This window comes from Pseudopipra pipra, chromosome 9 (genome assembly GCF_036250125.1).
Source record: "Pseudopipra pipra isolate bDixPip1 chromosome 9, bDixPip1.hap1, whole genome shotgun sequence".
NCBI lineage: Eukaryota > Metazoa > Chordata > Aves > Passeriformes > Pipridae > Pseudopipra > Pseudopipra pipra.
The window spans coordinates 16936272-16953776 of NC_087557.1; the positions used below are offsets into that span (position 1 = coordinate 16936272).

General features: G+C 42.1%; 2 protein-coding genes across 3 annotated transcripts in view; both read left to right on the forward strand.

Moving 5' to 3' along the window:
- DDAH1 (dimethylarginine dimethylaminohydrolase 1) overlaps positions 1 to 7748 on the forward strand; it is a 93212-nt gene extending 85464 nt beyond the window's left edge. For both annotated transcript variants that reach the window (XM_064664825.1, XM_064664823.1), the window contains exons 5-6: positions 2540 to 2683; positions 3116 to 7748. In XM_064664825.1, the coding sequence (XP_064520895.1) occupies positions 2540 to 2683; positions 3116 to 3232 (261 nt within the window). In that variant the 3' untranslated portion in view covers positions 3233 to 7748. The remainder of the gene's footprint in view (positions 1 to 2539; positions 2684 to 3115) is intronic.
- Positions 7749 to 11088: 3340 nt separating this feature from the next.
- On the forward strand, positions 11089 to 17136 carry BCL10 (BCL10 immune signaling adaptor). The gene is made up of 3 exons (XM_064664826.1): positions 11089 to 11328; positions 13423 to 13711; positions 14722 to 17136. Exons 1-3 carry the CDS (start codon positions 11104 to 11106, stop codon positions 15087 to 15089), a joined length of 882 nt encoding a protein of 293 aa, XP_064520896.1. The 5' UTR covers positions 11089 to 11103; the 3' UTR covers positions 15090 to 17136.
- Positions 17137 to 17505: the final 369 nt, after the last annotated feature.

The window sequence follows — 17505 nt, forward strand, 5'->3', positions numbered from 1 at the left end:
CTATCTGGCCAGGCACATGTACTTAATGACTTTACATAACAGAAATACGGAAAACCCCATGGGTCTGTAAAGTACCCGGATTGTGTCATATTGGTGCATTTCTGCTGCATCCAGAGCCTCCCTGTGGGGCAGGCTTGGGTGGTATTGCCTGGGCACTCTCTCAAGTAAGTGGTTTTTGAAATTTCACTTCAACATGCAGCCATAGTTATCATAGTGATGAAAGCTTGCAAATATGATTCCCTTCTTGTCTTTGGAGCTGAGGAAGAGAATAATCTTGTATTGTCAAACCTCCAGTTAGTAATAAAAGCTTTTTTGCAGTGTTGTTTCAGCCAGCTGAGATCCCAGTCCCACTGTCACAGCTGTGTACTCAAACTCCCATGCTGCTTCATCTCACTTTCCCACTCATTTTTTTCTCATTTGTTTCTGAATTAATTTAGCCCCTGCTTGTGTGCTTTTTAATATTGAAAACAATCCTCTTAACATATCCTCGCCATCATCTCCCAGGCTTCCCAAAGCTGGTCCCTGAGGCACAGCTAGAGCCCTGCCACTTGTCCTTCATTTCTGCTTGCTGCTGCTGTTCTCACTTCAGCATTTTTCAGAAACGAATGAATGAGAGATGTCTTTACCCTTCTGCTTAAGAATTCTTTCATAATTTCATATAATTTCACAGTGATTCATAATATATTTTTGATGAATGAGCTGTTTCTACAGAAAACCTACAATATCAGGATTCTGTTTCCAACAAGGAGTGAAGAAAGTGCTACTGTTTTGGTTTGGGAGCTTAGTGAATTCCAGACTTTGTGGCTTTTCTTCTACTGTTACATGTATTTTAGTGCAGATTGAATAAATTTTTCCTTAATCAAGACTTAAAAATATTTTATAGTGAGGAAAAGAGAAGCTGCAGGTAGAGGACAAACCTGGCTCTGGTTACTAGGTAGAAGAGCCACTCTGGGTGCAGGCATGTCACCGGCTGCTAGATGTCTGCAACATCAAGAAAAGCAGAATGAAACACATCTTGGCAACGTAACAGAAACAAAATTATGAAAATCAACTGTGATAAGCGCGTACCAATACAAAAATGCATCTGGTGAAGTAAAGGTGCAAGGACTTTTGCCCAGAAAAACACATTAACCTTTTATGGAGGTTGATGTGTCCTTGGGAACTTGGGAGAGTTTCATAACTTGAGAAGGAACAAGAAATGACAATCTGATAACACTTCCTCAAGAATGCATGGCATTCTTCATTATGAGTTTCATGTTCTCCGCGGGATGTGGATGACTCAGGCTACAACATAAAAAATGTATCCAGACCTATGAAGGATTTTGTTGGTTCCCAGTAAGTTGTAGAACCCGTTATATTTCAGCTATATGTGGTATTTTTTTTAATGAATGAGAAGTAGTACAGATGAATGACCTTGGAAATAATTTAATGATAAGCTTAACTGTGCCTAAAATTAAAGTCTGCTTTCTGCTACGTGATGCAAATCCCCGGGATTTCTGTGAGAAGGAATTCAGCAGAAAAAAATTTGTTAACAAAAGACCAGGTTTTTCTAAAGATAATATTAGCGTGAGTATTTTTAAGCTAAAAAAGCCTTTTCGTTCTGTTTGCACCTTTGCAATATATGTGGGAACAGAAGTGGGCTGGGAGAGAAACTGAAACACTTGCATTTTCTTAGACTTTCAGTAGGACCAAAGTTTTGGACTTTGTGCTGTGTTCAATTCTGTGTTATTCTTGGTCCCTGTTAGGGTGAAGCTGATGTAAAGCTGGAACAATACAATGGGGAGTCAGGCGTCTTGTCTTCAGGCTTTTCCCATCCTTATTAAAAAGGATCTGATCCAAAACATGGGATTGCATGCTTGTCGTGTGCTGAGTCTCTGTCCCTGAAATTCCAGCCAGAATCTACATTTCTGTATGAGCCCTATATTTATAAACCCAACCTCAGAAACCCACCAGCTCTGTTGTTCAGAGGAGGTTATTGTGTTGTCCCCTTGGGAACGAGGATTAGCACAGACGTGCCTGCTTGCTCCTCAGCACAGGTGCTTAGTGAAAGAGTAACTGCTTGGAAAGCAGAAAGGAGATCCTTGAAAAGAATTAAGATTGGGCTGATATCCAAGCTGGGAACTGTTCCTGTCCTGTTTGGTTTAGTTCACGCTCATTATATAAATACTGAATGATGGTTGGTTTTGAAGGTGCTGAGCACCTATAGTCTCAGTCAATGTGAGTAGGAGTTTTGCATACTCAATGCACATTCCTTGAGGAAAAGGCTTGGCAGAGGATGCTTACTGAGTGCCCTGCTTAATCCTGCTGCTTGCAGGAGTTATATCACAAAGGTTTTCTACTGCGCATTTCAGTTAGGGTTAGTAGATTCTTCCTTGAAGGGCAGAGGTGAAAAGAGATGTCCTTACTTGCTGCATAGCAAAATGGCCCTTGGCTGACTTGGCAATCACAATTAGATATTTTTTGAATGTTTTGTCCTCCTATTTGTTCAGGGCTGCTAATGTGTTTGTTCTAAATAGCTGCATGTTGTGTCTCCTGGCAGACCATGCAACAGATGAGTGACCACCGCTATGACAAGCTGACAGTGCCTGATGATGCCGCAGCCAACTGCATGTACTTAAACATTCCCAGCAAGGGCCACGTCCTGCTGCACCGAGCCCCGGAGGAGTACCCGGAGAGTGCAAAGGTGAGAGCCGTGCTGAGAATGCCTCAGAGACCTCCAGCATCCCTGCCCCGCCAGGAGGTCGGTGGGAACTGAAATCAGATGCTTTTCAAAATGGGCTGTTGTATCCCATCATGGAGATAGCACATGGAAAAAGGTGGGAGGCTTGGGCTCTGTTCTCATCTCCATTACTCATGAGACCCGGTATCTTGTGCCTCTGGTGCTCTTTCCACGTAACTGGATATAGCAACAGCTCCCCCCCGCTGCAGTGTGATGTGTGTGAATCCCAGAGCAAAAAGGCCACGTGCACTGAAAACGTTCATATTGATTACAAATGATGAGACAGTTTAGCACCTGCTGATAAATCCATGCCAGTTCATTCTGCAGACAGTTAAAGGGGGGAAAAAAGGGATGTAAAGTGTAATGATTTTCTGTTACTTTTTCTTTTCTAAACAGGTATTTGAAAAACTGAAGGACCACATGCTGATCCCAATAGCCAACACAGAACTGGAGAAAGTAGATGGGTCACTCACCTGTTGTGCTGTGCTTATTAACAAAGCTTCAGAATTATGAGTTTACAGAGTCCCTCCCTTGTAACTGGCAATAATGTTACACACAAGGTAGACGAATCTGTATCCACACTTTTATTGTTTTAATTGACAATCTACTGTACCACTGTGCTACTAACCCTTGTTTACAAATTTATTGCTTTGTGAATTTTTCTTATGTCTTTGCAGATGATATTTAAGGTGGATGTAGGGTTTGTTGGGGGCACATAACTCTGGAAGTATGTTAGTCCCATGGGCTAGCAAAAGACAATTATAATGGCTAACCCCTAGCTTTAGTGATTTAACATACCTGTGTGAAAATTTTATGAAACCCAGCTAATTCTCAATATTTCAAGCACCTCTGTTATCTTTACACTATTCCCTTCTGTCTTCTTTTCTCTTACTTCTTTGCTCTGCATATTTTTTTCCTTCCTCAGTTCTCTGCTTTCAGTGGTGCAAGGTATTGGGGGGACTGAAGAAAACTCAGTGGGCTCATGAACTTGGTATCTTGTGTGGTAGGGAAGCTTTCTGCATAGTGGCTGGAACAGTGAGCACTGAACTGTGCTCACTGTCTCGGCCATATCACGTTGCTGCTGCTGGGCAGAGTTGTGGCTGTGGCTGGAATCAGTTTCAGACACCAGGTACCAACTTTGGAAAAAGCTTCCTCCGATGGGAGCGCTGAAGGGCAATGTCTGCCTGGGAGACTTGAATGACAGAAAAAGAGAGTAGCGCAGTCACACAAGATGCCTCCTGCAAGATCAGGTCCCAGTTTCCTGCTAATGCCATGATTTTCAATGTGGTGAGAATGGGAGGGGAGTTTTTAAAAAGGCCAGATCCTAGGGAGCCTCCTGACCACAAAAATGAAAGACTGAGATGCTTTTGGAAAAGTTAAACCTACAAAAGAAATTTAAAGGATGGGGGTTTTAAATCTCTTTGTTTACATCTTAAAAGTTATTTCTGTTTCTCTTTTCTGTTTTCTCCTCTCTTGGAGGCCACTTACTACCAAAATTCAAAAGAAAAGGGTGATAGAAGGAGTTGAAGGACAGCTATTCCTGGGTTATGCCCATGAATAAGAGAAGCTATTTTTTCCTGAAAGATTGGCATTTGTACTTTATCTGCCCTTGGGGCAGTTTTCCTTGGAACAATAACCATCTTATTTTTCTTTTAATTGTATGAATATTTACTGTGGTATTCAGTTAAAGCGAATATAATTTTTGTAGCAGATTCCACAACGTGTTTACCCACTGAGTCATACTATTTTTTTCACTACCACAAAGTGAAACGCACACCATTGTATTCACATGCTTCTTGTTAAATCATTTGTAAACTAAGGATGGGAGAAATTCCCAAACAGAGGCAGTAGCGGGAACTCTCTAGAGCCTGACAAATAGTCTGAACATGTTATCAACTTCCTAGACATCTCCTCCACCTTTCCTGAACCGCTTGTGGCATGTTGCTAAGGTACAGTAGGAAGTGAGTAAGGGGCTCAGGCAACGTGGTCTGCAGGAAAGCAAACAGTGTTAACCAAGCACACACTCGGATATCCTTTGGAAACCTGCGTGTTTTTTGTGCAGTCATGAGGGAGGAAGCACAAGTACTCATATCCACAGGTACTCTTCACCATATCTCTCGCTGCATCTCAGTGGCTAATGAGGGGAGAACCTCCTGGCAGCTACCAGGGATACATCTGATGCTTTGTGGGTGCACTGTATGTTGTGATGGCACAAGGTATCATAAGGGAGAGAGTAACGATGAGCAAACATATCCTATGGAAAAAGAGAGCATGTCCCAAAGGAAGCCTTCAGCCAGCCAAACAGCAAGTGATTTATTTGGTTTTTTTTAATGACTGTGCTGTCCCAAAGGGTTATCCTAATGTTTCCCCTTTGTCTCTTCCATTCCCATGCACAATCATTTAAGCCTGACCCAGGTGGTCAGGCTCTAAGGATATAAATGTTGCAATGGGGAAATCTTTTTCTGCTTTCCCTTGGTGCTTTTTAAATATCTGATAAAGTATCATGCATTTCAAAATAACATCAAAGAGATTTTGTGCCAAAAAGTGACCCAGCAGTATTGAACTGTGACCTCCTAGAGGCAAGTTGTACTCTGTTAAAAACATGTGCAGCCATGGGAGCTGTTATACAAAGCCGAAACAGACCCCCTACCCCGACCTGTCCATGTACCTCCTGGGGTCTGGCCCCCCTCCATGTCCTTCAGTCCCTCTTCCCTTCTCTCACTAGGGAGCTGGAGCATCCAGCTACACTGGGACAGTGTTAGGCTGTGGGATTTCTATTTTATTTATCTTTGAATCTTTCTGTGGTGGGTTTTTTTTTCCTTCTACCCTCTCTGACCTTTCACCTGTCTCTTCTTCCTCAGACTCTCATTTCTAGTTTGCTCATCAAGGCATGATGAGCACTTTTCTCTTTTAACCTAGAGTGATTTTGCCTTCTGTTGCCTCAGTTCTCCTTACTTGAGTCTTTTTCTGTACTTCTCCCTCTTCATTGTTCATTCCAAAGTATCCCAACCCTTGGTGGATGAACCTAAACTCACTCCCTCCTTGAGTAGGTGCCAGGAGAGAGGAGAAACTAAGGGGTCTACTTTGGGTCTGAGCAACTTCTTTTGAGCTGGAAGGATGACTGTCAACAGGAGCTGTAGATCCAGAGAGTGGCAAGGGTGACTCCTCTTCTTTAGGGTTACTCCACAACAGAGAAACATTTGTGGTGGACATTGTTAATACCTCGTGTCCTTGAAAGCAATAGAATGGGTGACAAAGCATTCTCCTAGCTCCCCAGGAGAGGGAGAGGAGGAGTTGGGATCTCTGAGCTGAGAAACATCTGTGTAGACTGAGAGGTTGTTTCTTCATCTCTTGCCACTTAGATTTCCTTGGCTTCAGGGTGGCATTTGGTATACAGAAAGAGCAAGGAGTGGCTGAGGGACCTGAATTCCTTCGAGTGTTAATTTCAAGTTGTATTCAAACTCTCTAACTTCAGGCACAAAATTTAGGTGCTCTAAAACCACACCTGCTTTCTCTCTGTTGGTCTCAGTAGATATCACAGCCTCCTAACACAGACGCTCTAAATTACATCTTAGTCTCATGCCAAAAGTTACCGAAGCTGGTTAGTGGGATCGCCCTCACCTCACCGCTTTTAGTGTTAGTCTTTATTCTGGCATTATAAAGCAAAAACATTACAAGCACTTCAGTTTGTGCATTTGCAGTATGGTACTAAGAACTAAAATCATGCCAAATGCTTCTTGTTCTTGCTGTTTGCTTTTTTGTTGTTGTTGTTGCCCAAACAAAGAATTAATTTATGAGGGCATTTCTGCAGTGACAAATGTGCATCTTATGGGTGTCCTGTATATTTTGTCACCAGAACATTTCTCAGATGCCTGATATAAATCATCATTCTTGATTAATATAAATAATAAAATAAAATCCCAAACCAAAAAAGGAGATGAGACACTGAACACTCATAGCTGCCCACATAATACAGTTGATAACAACTGTCAGGATATATGACAGAGCAGGCCAGTACAGAAGTTCTTGTGGTTAATAGCTCAGCAATGGGGCTTGAATTACTCATCAAAGGTTTTTTTCCTTTGAGCAATCAGTTTAGCTCAGTTCAAATGAAAGAGCTACAATGTGCATTATAGATACTTCATGGATGTTATCTTTGCTAAGAGTTTAGGGAGATCTGTGATATGTGGGCTTCTTTCTTCAACAGAATGTGAATACAGTGTTTCTCTCTGCAATGAAAATGTGAATGCATACTGTACCTTATGAGATAAACTTGAATTCTTCCATTTATGTATTTTTGTGTTTACCATGCTAATATTCAGTTTTAAATAGAATGCCACTGTGTGAAGTTATGCTCTGATTTTTTTTGGTGATTTCCATGTGATAGATATAGAGCTCATAGGCACCACTATGTCCAGTTTTGAAAAGAAAAAGTTAGTGGACAGAATGCTGTTTGTTCACAGCAAATTGGAGATGAAAGATGGGAAAAAATGAGCTTTTGATTTTATTCAGCTTCTTTTACATTATATCTGCGAAGTCACAGCCAAATTAACAGAAAACATCAACATTCACATGGAACCATTTGAGGAAAATAATTTACTATTTAAGATTCTCTATTTTTGTTTTTATCAATAAGGAAGCTGAAAAGATAAGCCTGCTTAAAGAATGGTATTTGTTAAGTGGTTGTGAACAAAGTATCAGTGGACCTCATGTATTTTCAGAGAAGTTTTAACTGGACGTGTGATGTAAATTGTATAGAGTTGTATGTGAATCGTGTTAGTCACTGTTTTACATTGTATTGTTCTGCAGTGCACAAATGTGACTACTGAGCACAGAAGCATTACATTCATTAAACTTAAAATCTTGTTGCAGTATATAGTTCCCCACTTTTTGTGCCAAAAACATCAATACATTCCATAATCTGTCCTAATAGAGGTTTGCACTTTGATTTAATTTTTTTTTGATGACTCTTGCAGTTTCAGTACTATATATCCCCATCACGAAGGAATAAAGTGTCAGTTGTACCGTGCCCTGTGTAGTTTGTGCTTCTTGTTTTGGAACTGAAAGTATATTTATTTAATTTAATTTAATACTGTTTCATGCTGTCTTTTTATTATGAAGCTTGTTACATGCCTAGAAATAAAGCCAATTATAGACAGTAGCACTAAAACCTTTAAGCCTGTTAGGAGAAATCTTGCCTCTTTTTAGAACAAATAATTTTAGACTCCACATTTAAGAATAGTTTATAGAGAGGAGATACTGCCTATAAGTTCTAGATACAGTGGTTGTGACTATATTTCATTACTGTCCAAGGTAAATAAACAGATATTAGCATAGTATAGTATGTTTCTCTTTAGTTCCTGTATTTACTGTAAGTTACAAAGGTGAAACTACAAAGGTTTAGTGGCATTCTAGTTCTGGTTAAATTATTCACATAGCTCGTGTGTCCTTTTCCCCCACGATGTCCAGAGAGGTGACTGCATTCCAGACGTTTCTTCGTGGTAACATGACAGGTGGTCGCACATTTTATATCTAAATACTACCTGTTGAGTGCTACAAATAGTGCACGTGGGGCTTCTCTCTGCCTGTACCCCTGTGCTCTAATGCCAGTAGGTTACAATATTAGGATCAAGAATCTCAAGAGACCATGCAGTTACTCGAGCTTCATGGCCATGTGTGTAAGTGCTCGTGGGCCGTCAGCGCCATCTCATGGCAATCCAGAAGTCCGTTGTTGGAGGCCTTAATATTGTTGCTTCGGCTTTTTGAGAAACCCAAAATAATTTAACAGAGTAGGAATTAATTAACTGTAGCAAAATAATTACATCACTTTTAAACTGTACTGTTTTGCTAGAAATGGGACTTTAAACAAGCCATAATCTGTTACTCTTCTTGCCAGGGAAGCAGGGACAAGGGAAGAATTCATTAGGGCTGATCTAAACACAGCCTTTGTACTAATTTAACTACATTGTTTAAAAGTATGATTTTTATACTAATATATTTAAATCAGTGCTATGTCTAATGTGGATACTTTTAGTGTGGTGCAATTAATATTTGTAAACTACTGCATTTACATGTGTACCCATATCTACAGAGGAGAGTTGGTATCAATTTACTTGAACTTGTTTCTAAATGGCAATTATTAAAAACAAAATCTATAAAAGCCACTCCCACTTGCCACATTAAGAAGTTTCTCACAGAATATCCAACCTTTAAAGGCGAAATCATAATAGTAATTTAAAAAGGAGTGTTCTTTTCAAAAATTGGCTGTAGAATATTACTTCATCAATTAGAGACTTCTGCGCTTGGCTGTATGGATTCACTCCCCATTCTAAGTACATGCTGCCGAAAAAACATCAGTCACTGTCTCCTGCATCATAAAATCCAGACATTCTGATGCTCTCAAAAACCTCATCCCCAAAAATTCATGACCTGTAGGTCAATTGCTGTGGTTTAGTAGCTGAAAACTTGCCATGAGTTGCTGCAGATTCCAAAATTTATTTGTAAGTTTACTGTAGAAATTTATACTAGATGGACATTACATATGAACATACCCATAAAATCAGTGCAATGTCCAAAATCTTCCCAGCTGCCTTGAAAGAAATGACCCATAACTCACTCTACATTGAGGCTCATTTCTGAGTATTGAGTGGCTGTTACCCTCCTGAAATGAGTTTCACGCAGAGAGTAGTCTTCTTCCTGCTGCCTGGACCTTTATATCCTGTTAGGGTTTATTGGCATTAAGTCTGCTAAAATATATTCTATTCTTGTATCTCTAACTGCATGTTCTCTTCCTGATTGATGAAGTTAAATCATTCCAGTTTGTCTCTTACGTGGCTCAGGAATCAGCAGCCTAACCCTCCAGACATCACGTGGCTTTGAACTGCACCTCTGGCTGAGCAAGGTTATTAACAAATACTCTAACTCCAGAATGCATGATAGATGTTTTTATCAGCAGTGTTGTACAGAACCAACAAAGTCTGCAATATAATTCACCTTGAAGAGGGGGAGCTGGAAGGCATGTGGTTTAATAAACAAGGATGGGAATCAGGGGCTGGGAAGATGCCTGGATTTGTCTCAGAAGTGCCACAATCAGCTTTCCAGAAGCACCAGAGAATCTGAAACCTTTCCATGTATTTGGGTGCATAGCACAGATTAGGGAGGATCAATATTGGCACTTGGACTTGAAAAAAATGGTCTGCCCTGCAGCCCTCTGAGCAGGAACTAGAGATAAGTAGTTTACTTTGTATTTCAGATGTTTAATCTAGAGATACACAAACAGCTTAGAGAAATTCAAATGAACTACAGCAAAGAAAGGCTTCTTAGGGCAGGAATAACACCACAGAAGGATTTGGGTTGTGAGCAGAGGTGTGCTGCCAAATGACAAACAATCAGGTCTGCAGGGCTAGGTGGCGAGGGTGGGTCTGAAGGAGTTTTCACCGGGCAGATCACAGCAGTGGCAGGGAACGGAGCTGGCTGTGTGCTTTCTGGCAATCGGTTTGGGGATTGGCCGTGATTTTAACACCCACTTCTACAGAAATAAGCCTGTCACCAAGTGACCAGTCCTTTATTTCTCAAGTATTCTGGGCAGGATCTTTGGCTTTATTGAAATGCTGGGAATGCTAGCACAGTTAACATTAACGGTTGCATTAACAAGGCATATCAAACAAAAGGGCTTTGCAAAACTGTAAAAGTACCGCAAAACTAGTAGTTTTGCCTTACTGACAGTAAACCCCGATACTGATCACCTCTACTCTACACGCTTTCATGTTTATCCGCTGGAAACTAAGTCTTTAAGAGTACAGGAATAGCCCGAGTTCCACCTTCGGCGGCCGAAAGAACACCGGTTAATGATGTTTCGGCCGCTGTCCTTTCTCCGAGGGTTCGCCCGGCGGGGCAGGCCCGGGAGCCGGCGGCGGGCGCGTCCCGGCGGAGCAGCGGCTCCCCCTGGAGCTGCGCTGGCGCAGAGCCCCGAGCAGCGGAGGGGGACTAAAACTGCCGTCCCCAAAACGCGCGGGGAACCATCACCGACCGCCACCCTGAAGCCCCTGGCACGATGTGCCAGCAGAGGCCGCCCCCGCCGGGCGCTGCGGGCCCCAACGCCATCGAGCACCCACGACCCGCCGCTGGCGGAGCGGTGGTCACGCAGCCCCAGGAGGAGGCGGGAGCGGCCTCTGCTGCTGACAGGCCCGGAGAGGGGCAGCTTCAACCCGCCGCTCCAGCCAGGAGTGTGGTGGCAGGACAGCGAGGAGGCGGCCCTTCCCCGGCCCGTGCCCGCGTCATGCGGCGGGACGAGGCGGGACGAGGGGGGATGAGGCGGGACCACATTCCAGCCCCGCTCCAGCTCCCGACGCGGGGGGGCCGCGCGCCACTCCGCGCACGCGCGAATGGGCGGGGCTCAGGGGCGGGGCGGAGCGCGGTCCCTGAGCGCCCATTGGCGGGGCCGGTGGGGGCGGGGCCGGCCTGGAAGCACCGCCCCGGGCGGGTTTCCCCAGCGGTGCCGGGCGGGGGCCGCCATGGAGGGCTCGGGGCCCGGGTCGGGGTCGAGCTCGAGCTCGGGGCTGGCGGGGCGGCCGCTGACGGAGGACGAGATGGCGGAGGTGAAGAAGGATGTAAGTGGCGGGCTGGGTCCGGAGCCGCAGTGCCGCGGAGCTGCGAGTGGGGCCCGGTTGTGGGGAGCGGAAGGAGGGACCCGGGGCCGCCGCCTCCGCTCGGTCACGCCGGGCGGGCCCGGCCCCGCGGCGCCGCTGGGAAGGCGGCGGGGAATTCCGGAGTCCCCGCGGTGTGAGGCTGGTAGTGACCCGCAAAAGCTTAGCCCTGGGCCCGGTATGCACCCGCGGTCCCGGCTGTGCCGCTGCGAGCGGCCCGCCCCTGTGTGGCGTTTCAAGGCCAGAGCAGCGCGGGGCCGGTTCTCCAGGTGTCTCTGCACCGGGATAGGCCACAGGAGGCAGCAGCCGGGATGAGTAATTAACGTGGTACTCAAAGCCTGGCTGTACATGTGTGTGCTACTCCTGGTGTCAATGAAATTCGCTTTTAGAGAGCGTGAATATCTTCATTAAATATAGTTAAATACTTTTTATTGAATCTTCTTGTTCTATATTTTCCTGATCCTCCCCCCTCCCCATATTTATTCACTGATGTCTGGATTCTGAGGGAATAGTTCATCCTGATTCAGTCTGGATTAATTCATCTCCTTGTGAGACTCGGAAGCAAGCAATGTGCTAACCAACCTCAACAAGTGATTGGTTAATTAAAAAAAAAAATAAAATCATAGTTTATCAGTTACTTATTGCCCATCCATGTTTGCAATTTACAGTGTCTTATCGAGGGTTTTATGTTCCTTTAAAGTACAATAAGGACTCTTAGGATTTCGATTTTGGTTTCTTAGTAGCTTTATGCTTATGTCATTTTTATTAAATGCTTTGTTTGGTTCTGTGAGACATGTTCAAGTTAGTACTTGCTTCTGTGGAACCACAGGGTAATACTGCAATAGCTGGCATCTGGTAGTTACAGCTGAAAAGGACAAGAACTGCTGAAGTCAAACTATATATAACACAATATGTATGTTAATCTGTGTCACTGACTGAACCCACAGCTGGAAGCCAGCTTGCAAGAACATCTTGGTCTGGGTAAGCTTGTCTTGAGGAGGATGTGGTGAGCCATATAAAACCATTGATACTGAGTAGGGTCACAGAAGATAGTGTGCTTTCCTGGGAAGATGATCTCCGAGGGAATGTGGTCTGGTACTAAGTGTTACAGTTCCTGAAGATAGGAAGTGGCACTGCTGCTGAAGTGCTTAAGACAGATGCCTCTGCTTTCCCATGCCCAACACTGACTGCATGTTGGGGCTTTAGATGATCGATAGAGTCACCTTCCATGGGCAGACTTCCACCTCTTTCTCTTTGCTCGTTATAGAGAGGACTCGAGCAACCAGTTTACACTTGTACACTGAAGTTATGCTGCAGGAGGAAATAGAGTTGTTTTGCTTTTGCTAGTCATCAGAATTGCAGTGGTCTGTGCAGCATGTTAGAGGTGTGCAAGGTGCTTCAGGTGTTTAGTCTAAAATATTGAACCAAAAGAAGGCACTTTGCTGAAGACAAAAAGCAGCCAGTAATGTTGATGAGAGTATGTACATTTAAGGATGAAAGCACGTGTGTTTTGGATGGCAGTAATCTGTCAATTTGTCAATAGTGGTGTTTAGTTACAAACCTTTTAAACTGTGAGTATATTCATGCTGTCGCTCTGACGCTGCTTTTGCTCTATGTACAGAAAATATCAGCATCTGCAATATTTTGGAGTTGTGCCTCATGAATACAAATAGTATGGAAATGTGGCATAGGGTGGTCAGTGAGAATAAGTATGTCTGTAGACAAAGGTGCTGTTTGATATAATTTCTTTTCATTTTTAGTTGTTTACTGTTTTGAAATGTGCTAACCACAGACTTGATGTAATTAACATTTTCTATAATAGTCAGCTTATTTCTTAATATGCATTAGAACTCCTGAATTCACTCAAAGAACTAATGAAAAGGATAATTAGGTAACAGGTTTTTTAAAATTTTTTTACACTAGAAAAATCTCAGTAATGCAGTGGCAGCTTTAAAAACTCTTTGGCTAACCTGTATCAAAATCAAATCTGTAGGTTTCAACTACAGACTTCTAAATAAATGGAAGTGTTGGCTAATACAAGTTGGCTTTGTTTTTCAGGCTTTAGAAAGGATGCGTCCTTACCTGTGTGATAAAATCATAGCCGAGAGACACTTCGATTACCTGCGTTCAAAGAAAATTCTCACTCGAGAGGACACTGAAGAAATTTCTGCTCGATCTTCCAGTAGGAAAAAAACTGGGAAGTTATTGGACTACTTAGCAGAAAACCCAAAGGGACTAGATGCTTTGATTGAATCTATCAGACGAGAAAGAACACAAAACTTCCTGTTACAAAAGATAACTGATGTAGTGTTGAAAGTCAAAAATGAAAAGCTTGAAGCTCTCAAAGGTAACAAGTTTATAATAATGTGTGTAAGACATAAATTTTATTTTGAGGGTCTGCAAAATTAAAGTCTTCCTCTACTGTTTGGAACAACATGTTTGGAAATTTCACCAGTTTGGGCTTAAGATCCTAGTGCATGTATCCTGGCTTTGCCTTTTTACTATCTGAACACATCATAAATAATTAATTGCAAAAACACCCCCTATTGTGTTGTTATGGTGGATAAATCTATCTTCACATTTCAGTTTTGCTTTTCAAAAATAGGTGGTTATCTTCCACCTTGCATTTCTCTTGAAGCTATTTGCTGCAGTGGCAGGTTGCTCTGGTTTTGTTAAACTTTGCACCTCAGCAGAAGATATGCCAGCAAATGCAACCTGAGGGGAGTTCCCCTGTATGTGTTCAATGCCAAAGCTTAAAATTAGACACTGTAAATACGTGTGTGCATTGTTTCATGCAGGCACAGAGGTTTTGTTGACACACAAAGCTTGAAGTGACTACGTGTATTCATATTTTAAGGCAGAGGAAGAAAGTATAAGCTTTCTACACCAAAAGCTTTACTTCCCCTTCCACACTCAAAAGAGAAATAAAGAAGGAAGAAATACATTTTAACCCTAGAGATGAAGTTTTCTCTGGCTTCAGGTAAAACAGCCTTCAAATGCTGTCCACTCTGGAGCTGAACCATGTAGCTGAAACTTTTAAAACTTTGAAGAACACAGAAAAATCAAACAAAAATTGGGCTGAAAGGCTAAAGTGACTTTCTGAAATGAACCTTAAATTACAGTGCATCTTTGACAAATACTAGCTGATACTGAGTTACAGAGAAACCATTCACATCAGCCTAGATAACCTGATGTTTGTTTTTTAATTTGTCATGAATATTGGATGTCACAGGGGAGATGAAGTGTTAAAAATACAGACAATTGATCTTTGACAGCCTTACTGTTATATAAATCAGAGCACAGTTTTAAGAGGGCACTATACTGTAATTAAATCCAGTTTCTGTCTTTTTATCTTAGGTCTAAGCTGCAGCACCTGTATGACCTCACTGTACGGAGGAACAAATAATCTTTCTAGATCATTTTCTGATGAATCAAATTTTTTTGATAAAACAAAAGACAAAGAGTCTACCCAGATACATCATCCAGAAGAAGATTATAGCACCGCCGCTTTTGTGTCCGCTGTCTCTCTTCATTCAATGAATTTACCAATTGCAGAGATGGGAAATTCACAGAGCACTGTTTTCTCAGCCACCCTCCCAGGGCCTGGAGACCCAGGTGCACCCCCTCTGCCCCCAGAGCTCCAGTCAGACCAGCAAGATCCATGTACTAGTTCAAGTGACAATTGCTTTTTGCCTTTAAGATCACGTTCTCTTCAACCACAGTGAATGTAGTGACGTTGGTATGTTCATCCAAATGGTACTGAAACTTTGTGTGATGTCTCATACAGCTTAAAAAGATGTTGTTTTGAAACTGTTAGCAAAATCAGAGGAAACAATATATAATCTATGCATTTTCTGTTTTAAGTCTTATTTTGTAATTGTATGGCTCTGGAGCTGCTTGATTTTTTTTTTTTTTCATTTTGTTTTGGTTTTGTTTCATTTTGTTTTCATTTAGGGAGCTTTTTTTCAAAATATCTTGGTACTATACCAGCAAAGGTTTGTTTTTTAAACCAATGTGTATAAGATTTCACATGTAGCTGCAGATATTTATGCTAGAATTATAGAACAAATGGGGTTTTTTTTCCTACAGAAAGAAGGAAGAACTAACAAGTCAGCTTTTCTTAGTGTTTCTGTGATGGGTGAATTGGGAAAGATAGTTAGGAAAAGTAGTGAGTATGGAAAAACAAAAAATAACTTTCTAAACGAAGAGCTTAAGCTTACTTACCAAAAAGGTTAAACTCATTTACCAAGTTAAATGTTTCTCAGTAGGATAATTTCCTGCTCTCCATGTATGCGTATGCAGCTCCATTAGCTAAAAACCTTACAAATCTGGCCAAATCTGTAGCTGTGCTTATTTGCAAGGAGTCTCTTCATTGTCTGAACTTTGTCCTGCTGGTAAACCAAAAGGCACTGGATATCAAAAATATACTTCTGCAAGTCTTGACATGTTATTCTTGTATATTAGTTTGAGATTCCTGATTTGAGATGCACTTTAAATATAAATATAAATTCTCATTAGTACTGGAAAAAGGATGTAAACTGCTGTAACAGCATCATGAGGGCTGTAAGAAAATGTTATTGTAGGATGCTTTTAAGGAGCAAAGCTTATATGTTTTGTCTCAGTAGGGAAAAGTGGAGGAGAAGTCCTGTAACAAGAAAGTATCCATACCTGAGGACTTCTGGAAATGTGGCACTTCAGATACCTCCTTTTCAAAGCAGACAGACAGGTTTACATTTCAAATTGTTTAGAGTCAAATGCATTTTAAACTGCTTCAACATGGGAAGGTTCTCATTTCTTGACACAGTGTAACATACTGTATTCCTCTCACACTCTTGAGTGTGAGTGCCTTTAATGCAGGTGGCCTATAATAATTTTAAAATTAGGTAAACTCTTACTTGGACATGTGTACAGTTGTGTTCTGTGGTACTACACTTAAAAGTGATGGAATGTTTTCAGTATATCAAAGGGTAGGTTTGTATTTAAGGCCCTCATACTGTGCTATAGCCATATAATTCCATTTAAATTCACAACGAGGTAATATTCCTAAACTGCTCTCCTTTTATGGAGACAGGTCATCTGCAGGACCTCAATATGGTCTCTATAAATTGTTTTTCATTACTACTCTGGTTTTGGAAGTAGGTGAAAATAAACTGCAATATTCAACTACGCTCCATACCGAGTATATGAATAGCTTACATCTGATAATGATGTGTTTATAAGAATCCTTGTTTTTCTTGTACGCATCTACAGTCATAGACTGTCAGGATGGTGAAAGTGCTTTTCAGTGAAACTGCCTGGATTAGATGGCACTCTGGAAGTTAAGTGCCTAAATATGCAAGCAAAACTTTGCTCTCTAACACGAAATTAAGGGTAGGCTGAAATCCCTCTCTTCCATTAACTTGAACTGTAGTTGCACTTACTCGAGATGTCTAAAAAGTGATTCATCTAAATGCCCACTGTAACCACTTAAAGAGCTGTGCTTAGGTTTGGGTCCCTTCCTGGATTGCTGTAAAGGGAGGAGAGCGAGCAAGCTTGGCCTTAACAAAGTGCCTCAGCTCAGGGTGGAGGCTGCCTTGCAGCTCTCACCTCACGCCGGGGTGTGCCACCCACCCAGCACGCAGCCTGCAGGAAGCCTACCCTACAGGGACCACTCCCTGGGAAGCTACTGACCTGAGACCTTGAATGAATGTATTATCCTACCAAATGTTTATAGCGTGCATTTTGTAAAAATATTTTTATCACAACTTTTGGAATAAATTCTTTTGTACAGTTGCCTGTTTGCCTGCCTGCCTCTCTTGTTATTAAGATGTGCAGGTTGCAAGAGCAAGTGCTGATAAGTGGATGTGTGGTTTTGGTTTTGTGTGTGCGGGAGGCTTTTGTTCTCCTTGTCTTGTTAAAGAGGTTTGTCTTTGGTGGAAAGACTGACTTAATGTGAAACGCCTGTGCCAGTAGGACTGCACTCAAGAGCGGTCTATAGGGCAAACATGCATATGAAATCAAGAACTCAGCTGCTTAAATAGTTTCTGTGGTTCATGTCTAGTATTACTAACCTGATTCTTGCTTTTTTTTCAAATTACTGCTCAGCTTCCTACAGGTGTGAGAAGTGTTGCCTCCAACCATGCATATATTGACTTCATTCTT